At 50.2% G+C, this 10,648-nt stretch overlaps 1 protein-coding gene across 1 annotated transcript; it reads left to right on the top strand.

Annotated features, from left to right (window-relative positions):
- Positions 1 to 658: 658 nt before the first annotated feature.
- LOC120393404 (membrane-spanning 4-domains subfamily A member 15-like) lies at positions 659 to 9,497 on the top strand. Its single transcript, XM_039517899.1, has 6 exons — positions 659 to 922; positions 2,458 to 2,577; positions 4,537 to 4,593; positions 5,689 to 5,820; positions 7,029 to 7,139; positions 7,487 to 9,497. The coding sequence occupies exons 1-6, from the start codon at positions 659 to 661 to the stop codon at positions 7,622 to 7,624; spliced, it is 822 nt and encodes a 273-aa protein (XP_039373833.1). The 3' UTR covers positions 7,625 to 9,497.
- The last annotated feature ends 1,151 nt before the right edge of the window (positions 9,498 to 10,648 follow it).

The raw sequence follows: 10,648 nt of genomic DNA, 5'->3' as shown, positions 1-10,648 counted from the left end.
CTGTTGCCTCCAAGATCTGACCATATATACTGAGCAAGGGAGTCACCCGATGAAATGAATGGCCGAGTCATTTTCAAGAAAAGAAAGGAAGCAGTCTCAGGGCCTGTGGGACTCCGTGCTACATGAGGCCATTGAGCGCTGTGGCTGGCTTTTTCCTTTGTCTGATTGTCCATGACCACTTGTAGAGATTGAAACAGAGTGTTCACATCTAACCCTTCAGGGAGCACAGTGGTGACCCACGGAGCCTGTGCGCCTCTGCGTGAAGACACTTCCCTGCTCTCGCTCCTTGCAAACGAGAGTTTTCACTTTCCTCCAAAACCTCAGGCTCCAGCTGGTCGGCTCTGTAAATACCGGTTCCTCCCATTCTCGCTCTCCGCTTCTGACCCACGACCCCATCAGCCCCGGGACTGGCGTTTCCTTCCCTCGGCTCACGGCACGGATTGAAGTGCTGGCAGCAGCAGCCGCAGCCACAGCCAGGGGGCTCTGCAGCTCCCCCCGCCCCCGGGCTGCCACCCCAGTCGCTACTCCTGCATAATCAGGGCTGGAGCTCGCGCTTGTGAATGAATTTCCGCCCCCGCCGCCCCGCGCGCGCCTTTCCCTGCTGTGTGCGCGTCCTCCAGCACTTCTGTCTCCGTGAGCTCATCCTGCGCGGCAGCCAATGGGATCGCCCCGGCTCCTTCCCACCGAGGAGCGCTGGTGCTGGGGAGCCGGGCCGGCGCTCGTGGTCCAGGCTCAGCCAGGCGTGGGAACGGGGGGGTGGGGGGCTGATGCAGCTTCGGGTCCAGCCGCCGGGGACCCCGAAGGGCTGGGAGCGAACACCCTGGTGGCGTCCATGCCAGGGGAGGGGACCATACGGCTGGGGAGACGCGCCGTGATGTACACGGCGGAGACGATTCCCAAGGGGAAGAACCGAGTGATGGGGGTGAGTGTGGCTGAGAGATGGCAAAAGTGAGGGGGCTGCACTGGGCAGGGGGGTGCAGGGACTGGCAGGGCCTGAGCCGCCTCCGAGTGCCGGGGAGAGGTGGGGCGCCTCCCGCTCCTGGCCTGTGCTATGCGGGTTGTCAGACGAGGATCATAGCGCTTCCTCCTGGGCTGGAAATCCATCAGCCAAAGCCCCCTGCAGCTGCCCCTCGGGGGCCCCCCTGCCTGGGCTGCTCTTCCTTGAGAGGCGCTTGTGTGGCAAGGTGACCCCCACGCAAGGGTGACCAGATGTCCCAGTTTTATAGGGACACTCAGGATATCTGGGGCTTTGTCTTATGTAGGGGCAGATTACCCCCCACCCCGTCCTGATTTTTCACACTTGCTATCTGGTCACCCTGCCTCTTGCTCAGGGGCCTGCAAGCCTGATTCCCCAGCTGGTGGAGAGTGCAGGGGGAGCCGGACGGAGGGGCAGGCAGACCTAGGCTGACACCTGTTCCAGCTGGCAGCCGCAGGTGCTGCCAGACGTGGGATTGGCAGCTGGCCAGGGTGAGCATGTCACTGGCAGCAGCAGGGGCTCTGGTCAGTGTCAGGAGAGCAGAGTCCCAGAGCCGGCACGGGCATAGTGGGAGGGTTCCAGGGCCTGCCCACCTGAGGGCACTCTGCTCTGCCTTGGCTTCCACGGCCAGTCCTGCTCCCTCCTTCTGCTTGGGAGGGCAGAGGCTGGCAGCCCCACAGAACCCCTGGGGCCTGTTCTCTCCTGCCGGGAGCTCCACAGAGCAAAGCACAGCTCCCAAACATGACAGATTCATAGGCCCATTCTCCTGCTGGCAGAGGCTGAGGTTTCTGCAGAGTTGCGTCCTAGCTAGGGGGTTACAGAGCTTTGCTTTGGGGCAGTGAAGAGCATATTTTGCAGGGCTCTCCTCTGGCTGGGTAAAGAGCACCCCCAAAAGGAAGGGTGCTGGCCATGCATGGAGGGAGAGATGCTGGGGGGACATGGGGACAACCCACAGTCCCAGAATATGGCAGAAGAAGGAATCCGGCCCTTGCACTGTCCTGCCTTCAAGGCCTTTCATGATGCTCTTCCCAGACACCACTGAGGATGTCAGAACTCATCACACAGCAATTCCAGCCTTCCCCCGTCTCTTGTTCTCCTCTGGCTCTGGCCTATGGTCCTGAGCTCAGTGTGGCTAGGAGTCAACCACTGCTGAGTGGAAGAGCTACAGCAGGTCACTTCACTGCTCTGCCTCAATTTCTACATCTATCAAACAGGGAGAATATGGGAGGGTTAGTTGATGTTTGTGTCACTGACCCTTGCTTGAGTCAACAGCAGAGTTTGAACTCTTGACTTTCAGAACTAAAAAGCACAAGCTACTCAGTGATAAGCTGCAACAGTGCCCTTAATGGCCTGTACCTAGCACATGCTGCATTTGCACAGTGCTTTTGAAATGCAGAGTTGCTGGGCACCCCTCTATAAAGTCAGCAACGTGATGGCAGGGGTGATTGTGACCCATTTTATTGCTGTGATCATTCTCTCAGACTATCCAGATCATGATGGGCTTCATGCACATTGGCTTTGGGATTGTCCTGACGACCATCACCAACGTTTACACCTCTGTCTTTGTGATTGGAGAGATCCCCTTCCTGGGAGGAGTGTCTGTGAGTAGCATAAATAGAACTGAATGAATCCAGGCTGGGTTGGCTTCCCATGACCATCCCATGTTCTCCTCTCTCCTTGGGCTGGCTTTCCATGACCATCCTGTGTTCTCCCCTCTCAGCCCACCTCAGACTGGCATCCCATGACCAGCCCATTTTTCTCTCCTCTCTACCCACCAAGGACTGGGTTTGTATGACTGTCCCATGGCCTACCCAGAGGGTATTGTCTCTCACTTGCAATGTCTTTTAGAGGCACATACAGAGGATCGGAATGCTGATGAATTAGATGGATTATTATTATTTATGTCGGATTATCTCCTGGGGCTCCAAGTCCTGGACCAGGACCCCATGGTGCTAAGTGCTGTGCAGACACAAAACAAAAAGATGGTCCATGCCCCAGGCCTGGATCCTCAGGATTATTTAGGGACTTAATTCACTGATTTCCACAGAAGTGAAACAGCCACTTACCTTTGACGGTCTGGGCCTTAGTGGCCCTGTGCCTGGAAGTATAGGGCCTACTTACCTGGAGAACCCCACCTTCCAGCCAAAGAGCAAAGATTCCTGATTGCAGGAGTCCAGAGAGGTAACTGCTTTCTGGCAGAAGTAAATTCTATTTCCTGAGCTTGCCATCCTGTTTGCCCTAGCAGGGAGAAGGGGTCCGTGCTCCTGCCTCATTTCCATCAGAGACGGATCCCTTAGGGGAACCAGACGTTATCCCAAAGTTGAAAGAGACCCATAGCTTAATAATATGAGGCTGTGAAAAAGGCTAATGCAGTCCTAGGACATATCAGGCAAGGTATTTCCAGTAGAGACAGGGAAGTGTTAATACCCAATATACAAGGCTCTGATGAGACCTCATCTGGAATACTATGTGCAGTCCTGGTCTTCCATGTTTAAGAAAGATGAATTCAAACTGGAACAGGTGCAGAGAAGGGCTACTAGGATGTTCTGAGGAATGGAAAATCTCCTTTATGAAAAGAGACTCAAAGAGCTTGGCTTGTTTAGCCTAACCAAATGAAGGCTGAGGGGAGATGTGATTGCTCTCTATAAATACATCAGAGGGATAAATACAGGGAGGGAAAGGAGTTATTTAAGTTAAACGCCAATGTGGACACAAGAACATATGGCTATAAACTGGCCATCAACAAGTTTAGGCTTGAAATTACAGGAAGGTTTCTAGCCATCAGAGGAGTGAATTTCTGGAACAGCCTTCCAAGGGGAGTAGTGGGGGCAAAAGACCTAACTGGCTTCCAGACTGAGCTTAATAAGTTTATGGAGGGGATGGTATGATGGGACTGCCTACAACAGCATGTAGTAGATCTATGACTGCTAACAGCAAATATCTCCAGTACCTGGTGATCAGACACTAGGTGGAGAGGGCTCTGAGTTACTACAGAGAATTCTTTCCCAGGTGTCTGGCTGGTGGGTCTTGCCCACATGCTCAGGGTCTAATATTTGGGGTCAGAAAGGAATTTTCCCTGGGGTCAGATTGGCAAAGATCCTGGTGGTTTTTTGCCTTCTTCTGCAGCATGGGGCATGGGTCACTTGCAGGTTTAAACTAGTGTAAATGGTGGGTTCTCTGAAACTTGAAGTCTTTAAATCATGAGTGGTCTCAGGAGTGGGTGGGTGAGGTTCTGTAGCCTGCGATATGCAGGAGGTCAGACTAGGTGATCATGATGGTCTCTTCTGACCTTAAAGTCTATGAGACAGTAATGGCATGCTCAACAGTATTATACTGTTCCGCCAGTAGGTAGCGCTGTGTGTGACATGCCTTACTTAAGCTCACAGCAGTCATTCCTGACAGTGCATTAACGGATCTTACAACATATGCATCTGGTGTATATAATGAAGTTCTGTAGCTAGGCCATATCTGGTAAAGATGCCTGATCGGCTAGTAGCAGCCCTGCAACCAGCCATGAACAAGGTGTACCTGACAATGTTCATTTCCCCTTCCCCACACAGTTCATCATTTCTGGCTGCCTCTCTATCGGAGCCGAGAAGAGCCCTACCGAATGCGCGGTAAGTCCTAGCACTGCCTTCCCTTTGGAGGCTTTAGTTTAACTCCACTCTAACCAGGGTGAAAGCAGAATGCCAGGCAGCAGGTGAACACAAAGGCTGAATTCCTCCTCTCCCCCAGGAGGTGTGGTTTCTGGTGTGAGAGAGGAACCTCTCCAGGGCAGGGGTGGGGTTCACATGAAGTATCTGATGCTATTTCAGGGCATCCCCCTGTAGCATGTGGTGTGGGTTTGCCCTCCATTAAAAGTTCAGGGAGTGGAGAGGAAGGTTATGTTGCAGTCCAGTGGGTAGGTTTGTCTGAAGATCAGAAAAGCCCTCACTCTTAAGTCCTGAGATGTTTGTCTGAATGATGAAAACCATCATCTCAGACATATTCCAGGGAGAGGGATACAACACGGAGATGGATACAGAGGGGCCAATGAGTTCTATGTAGGCTCGTAACCTTCATCCACCAATAACAGTTCTCAGTTGCACAGCTGCAGCCATGTTATGAAGAGCTATAACCAAATTATGGACCAACCTCATGAGGGCCAGCTATACACCCAAAGTTCAGATGCTCCTCCAAACTTGAGCAACACAGGAACTGCCACACTGGATCAGACCCAAGGCCATCAACCCAGAACCCTGTCTCTGGTGGTGGCCAATATCAGATGCTTCATAGGAAGGTGCAAGAAACCCCATAACCTGCCCCTATGGAAAGTTCCTTTCTACCCACAGATAGCTGATGTCTGGTTTGTTCTCTGTAGTAAGAGAGTTTATACCTAGTCTAAATTAATTTTAATCCTGTCTAATGTGGCTATGGATGTTCTCATTCTCCATATTAACGTCTAATCTTACTGAGCTCTTTGGTCTGCAAGATCCCAGGCTGGGAACATCGTCTCGTGATTTCTGGAGCTTCCTATTGTAGGTCAACCCTCAGGAATGCTTCAGAGGCTGGGTTTCCAGAAAGCCAGGAGACACAGATGCATGGTTTCAGATTAGAGGATTGGTTCAAGTTACTTGCAAGATAACTTGCAAGTTACTAACCAGATTCCAGATGATTATTTATTTCATCCACACATAGCAATATGCCTTCCACCCTCTGTGTGTATGTTCCAGGTGAAAGGAAGCCAGACCATGAATGTCATCAGTGCCATCTTTGCATTACTTGGGATAGTGGCTTTTATAATAGACCTGAATATAAATGGACTGTACCACTCCAACTATGACTACTACAACTATCTAGTGATGGTAAGCGACTGTCTAGATCCTGCCGGCAGCTTTCTATTCACAGATCTTTGGTTTGGAATGAACATCTTGGGGAGATCTGTTGTTGCTCTAAGAGAGATGGAGAGAGAGGAGGATCTAGCCTTCTGTGTAGGTATGGGAACAGTGGCAAGGGGCTGAGATGCTAAGGTGATGAGCATGGCACAAATTACATTGGCATTGGTTGGTATTTTGAGTGACCCCCTTTTTAGACAAAAAATGCTGCTTTAGTCAAAATTGAAACATTTAAAAACGTGCCAGCAGTGACAATGTTTTGTTTAGGAAGAAAAATTGGGGGAAAGCAGTTTTGAAAATGTCGAAATGTCCCATTTCAGCATGTACAGAACAGAACGTTTTGAAAGGACTATTTCAAAACAAACTTCATTGTTTTTTATATTTTTTAAAGAAAAAAAGTATAAAAAGGTCAACATTGGAATGAAAGTGCTTTGTTGAGGTGGGACCCTAAACTGCACTCCCTGAATCTTCACACAGCACCAGCAAAACTCCCAAGTCCTTGCCCCATCATGCACTGGGCAAGGTGTAAACCCTGAGATAGATTCCTTTGGAGAAGAGATGGGGCTTCCTCTTTGTTAGTGCTGAAGTCTAAGTCAAGAATCTGAAGGGGATGTGCCCAGGACATTCTAGATGCTAAATAATATGGATTGAGGATTAGAGAGAGACAAGGTGGGTGAGGCAAAATCTTTCTTTTATTGGACCAACTTCTGTTGGTCTGAAGCAGAGCTCTGTCTAGCTCTTTCACCAGCAGAAGTTAGTCCAATAAAAGATTTTGCCTCACCCATATCCTGGGGCCCACACAGCTATAACCCTGCAAACATGGATTGAGGATGACACTGGGGACAGATCCTCAGCTGGTGTAAATCAGTGTTGCTCCATTGAAGCCAATTCAAAGCTGATTTATACCAGTGAAGAATCTGGCCCTTGGGGTGCAGCATCCTGGCAGATAGAAAAGTCTGAGCTGACACTGGGGGAGCCCACTGGAATGGATCTTGGTGTACCCCATTAGACGAGGAGAGGAAGTGGAACTGGATTTTTGTGCCTTCAGGAATGGACTCTGGGGGGCAGCTCGAGGCAGGAGAGGGCATGAGTTGTATGTAGCACAGAGCAGCCTCTGCCCTGGTCGGGGGTATATGGTGTTAATGGCTATACTGTTGTGGTTTTCTGTTCTCGAGCAGGCCGGGAACGGGATCTCTATCGTGTTACTGATCTTCACCATTCTGGAGTTCTGCATTGCAGTCGCCACCGCACTCTTTTGGTGCCGGGCAACCCGCCTCAACTCCCATGAGGTGAGTGTTTTGATCCCACGGGGACGCTGGCCAGCTCCATGTCTGGGAAGCATGGCGAGAGGTTTGCTTCCATTTAACCCCATCCCTGTTTAGCAGAGCATATCTCAGGGAGGCAGTAGTGGGGCTTGGGTAACATGGGCATGGTGGCCACTATGATTCAGATGATGCCAGGAAGATGGCAGTGGGTGTAGCGGATGCTGCTGGTGAACAGGACATGCTCCAGTGGAATCATTGGAGAGACGCCCATGGACCTCGATGGGCATTGGCTCAGTTCCTCCGAGACTGCATGCAGGTGATGGTGGTGGTGATGATGATGCCAATGAGAGGCTGATTTCCCTGTTTTCCAGTCCATGCTGATTGTGCCCAACACTATCAGGGCAGACCTCATGGTGCCCGCTGCAGAATTGCCTCATCCGCCAACTTACAATGATGTGGCCTATGATCCGAAGGACGAGTCTGAGTGGGGATCCCAAGAAAGAACCTGAGGAGAAGTCGGCCCAAGAGCAGAAGCAGCAGCTGCTCCTTCTCTGAGGAGCAAATTCTGGCCCCCTGCCTGCATGACAGATTTTCTTCAGTTACTGCCAATGTTCTTCCCACCCCTGGTCCCTGTCTTGCATTCCGGGGGACCTGCTGTCCCCTTCTTCTGGGATGGGCTCAGGCCTGTGTGTTGCCCATAGATGAGACTTTAAAGCATGTTTCCTGGCCTACTCTACCTTGAACCAAGAGGTAACATCTAGCCCGTGCTCCTTGTAGGCTGCATGGGGAATTGGTCAATGAATCTGTCAAAGGGGCAACACGTCAGCTGTGCATGAGTGCCCCCTGGGCAGAGAGATCTGAGAGCAGGCAGGGGGCCAGAGTGAAACACGGGGCAGGAGCACCTCCAAACAAACATGTGACAATCACCCGTGTATCTAGCTGTGCTCTCCCAGGCCCCCATTCTGCCCTCCGTCAGCACAGAACCCAGCACAGAAACAGGGAGTGGCAGCTTGGAATCCTGACCCTGATCTAGTTAAAACAGCCTTGAGGGATGCTCTAATTTGTACCTGGCTGCCCCGGCCACACACCCTGGAAAGTCCTGATCCAGGGGTCTGCTGCACTGGGGTAACAGCCGGGGTGTTGCTGCTTTGAACAGCTTTGGAACAGGGTAGCTAGTGTCCAATGGCTACAGAGTGACTATGGCCCCTCTCTCTCCATCAATGGATTTTGCCCCAGGCAGCGACCCAGACAGGCCTTCACTGTGGGTGGGTGCAGGGCACAGACTTTGGAGCCTCCAGATCATTGATGCTAATCTAGCCGCAGGGCAGCAGTGGCTGGAAAGCATTATCATCTGACAGCCCGGTGTCCCATGCAAAATGAGGCCTAGTTCTTAGTAGGTAAGGCCGCCAGGTAACAAAAACCCACTGTGATGGCCTCAACTCCTATGACACACCATCCCAAGGGGTTGGCAACTGCTCTGCAGAGCAGGGCAGGGGGTAAGGGGCCCAGGCCATAATGAGAAATTCCTCATCTCCCGGTTCCTCCACAGCTAAAAGGCTGGAGAACCCTATCTAGACAGAGGGGTCATTGCCTCCCAGGCAAATATGGCTGCCGCAAGAAGGAAGCCATTGGTTTATAACCAGTCTCTCTCTCCTCATGGTGTAGCCAGTCCCCAAACAGATGGGCATGGCTTTTTTCTCCCCTGTCGTGTGGACTGAGTGATTTTTCTCTAATTGCTTATTGGCTTCTTTTGAGAAGAGCCTTATAGGGGAAAGGTGGGTGGGAGGATTGGGTGGGGGTGACGGAGTCTCCCACTGGCTTCTATAGACCTTGCATCAGGTCCTTTAAGAGCAATCATGGGAAACTTCTTCCGGCTATAAAAAGCCTATCTGGAAATCAGGGATCCTTAGCGTGAGGTGACCTTTATAACAGTCATCCTTTGGCTACGTCTACCCTGCAATAAAAGACCCTAAGCATTGCCGCGGCTGGCCTGGCTCAGCTAACTAGGCCTTGTGGGGCTTGGGCTGCAGGGCTATAAAATTGCAGTGTGGATGTTCATGCTGGAGCCTGGGCTTTGAGACCTCATAAAGGGGGAGGGTCTCAGAGCCCGGTCTCCATCCCAAGCCTGAACATCTACACTGCAGTTTCATAGCCCTGAGAACCCAAGTCAGCTGACCCGGGCTCTGAGACACAGTGCCATGGGTTTTTTATGCAGTGTAGACGTACCCTTGTAGTTGTAAGTTTGGTAACTTATAGGAACATTTAAGATATATTGAAACTTGCCTAAATGTCCTGCATCTGACTCAATCTTTTTATGTTTGGTTGTATTTCTGGTTGTTTCTATTTTACTTTTTAAATAAACCACCTGTTTAAAACTTTAAATCCTGATCTCTGGGTATTTTGTGCCATCTTGCAGTGAGATACACCCTTGCAGCCAGTCTCTGTAGACATTAGAGCTGGGTGATTATGGAATTTTCCGTTTGTTTGCAATTTCAAAAAGTCAAGAAAAAATTTTGTTTGGGGTCAAATCAAAAACACAGATCACAAAGATAAAAACAATATTTAGGGTTGAACAACATGTTTTGTTTTCACAAAACTGTAACATTTCATTTAGATTTTGATCATTTTTAGATTTTTTTAAAAAACAAAATGAAAGAAAATTTTGAAATGAAAAGTTGTTTCAAGTCAAAACATTGAAAGGTTACACTTAGAAAACATCAAAACAATTTGTTGTTGATGTTTTTTTTTTCAGAAATTTGGGGAGAGAGGTTCCCCAAAATGAACAATATGGCAAAGTTGACATGAACTCACGAACTATTTTTGTGTTACCAAATCTGCATTTGTCACCAAAAAATAGTTTAGTGTGAAAATTTTCACCCAACTCTAGCAGAGAGCCAAGGATTGAATGGCACAAAGAAAGCCAATGCCTTTCTCCCCTCTGGAATTTATCATTATTTCTATTGCCACAAATATGGTGCCAGTATTGACTGACCCAAGAAGGCAGTGGTCCCTGATACCACCTGCCTTTTGGAATAGCTACTCCCTAGGACTTTGCAGTCTGAAGTCCAGCTGTGCCAGACTTTCTGGACTGTGTTTCACAGGAACCAGACCCAAAGGTTTGTCTGTATTGACCCAGAGGACAACAGGGAAACTTCTCAAAGGTGAGCATTGCGGGTAAGTGTTGTATGAGCAGCCTATTCACTGAGATGAAGGTGTTTGTGACAGGGTGCACCTGGCCTTTAGGGCTCTACAGGGGTCCTCATGGTCCTGGTACACCCTGCCCCAGGAAACAGCAAAGTGGGAGGAATGAAGCAGCAAAGAAGCTCCTGCAGGCCTGTCTGGAGCAGACATCTTGGAAACTACAGATACGTGACCTTCCATGGGCTAGTGGCAGCCAGTCAGAGCCCATCAGGCTCAGGTAAAAGGACCTTCAGGCCCTTAGCAGGGCAGTGTGGAAGCTGGCTGGGAGCAGAGGAGTAGGGAAATGTTTCTCTCTGGCCACAGGTGCCTGAGGATTAGCCAGGGTTTATCTG

This window comes from Mauremys reevesii, unplaced genomic scaffold (assembly GCF_016161935.1).
Source record: "Mauremys reevesii isolate NIE-2019 unplaced genomic scaffold, ASM1616193v1 Contig2, whole genome shotgun sequence".
NCBI lineage: Eukaryota > Metazoa > Chordata > Testudines > Geoemydidae > Mauremys > Mauremys reevesii.
This window is presented reverse-complemented; position numbering and strand designations above follow the sequence as displayed.

What these genes read in the sequence shown, in the direction of transcription:
- LOC120393404 (XM_039517899.1), top strand. Translation starts at nt 659, where the DNA reads ATGGGATCGCCCCGGCTCCTTCCCACCGAGGAGCGCTGGTGCTGGGGA. An exon ending in GGAAGAACCGAGTGATGGGG is followed by an intron (nt 923 to 2,457) that starts GTGAGTGTGGCT and finishes TCATTCTCTCAG; the next exon opens with ACTATCCAGATCATGATGGG. An exon ending in CCCGCCTCAACTCCCATGAG is followed by an intron (nt 7,140 to 7,486) that starts GTGAGTGTTTTG and finishes CCTGTTTTCCAG; the next exon opens with TCCATGCTGATTGTGCCCAA.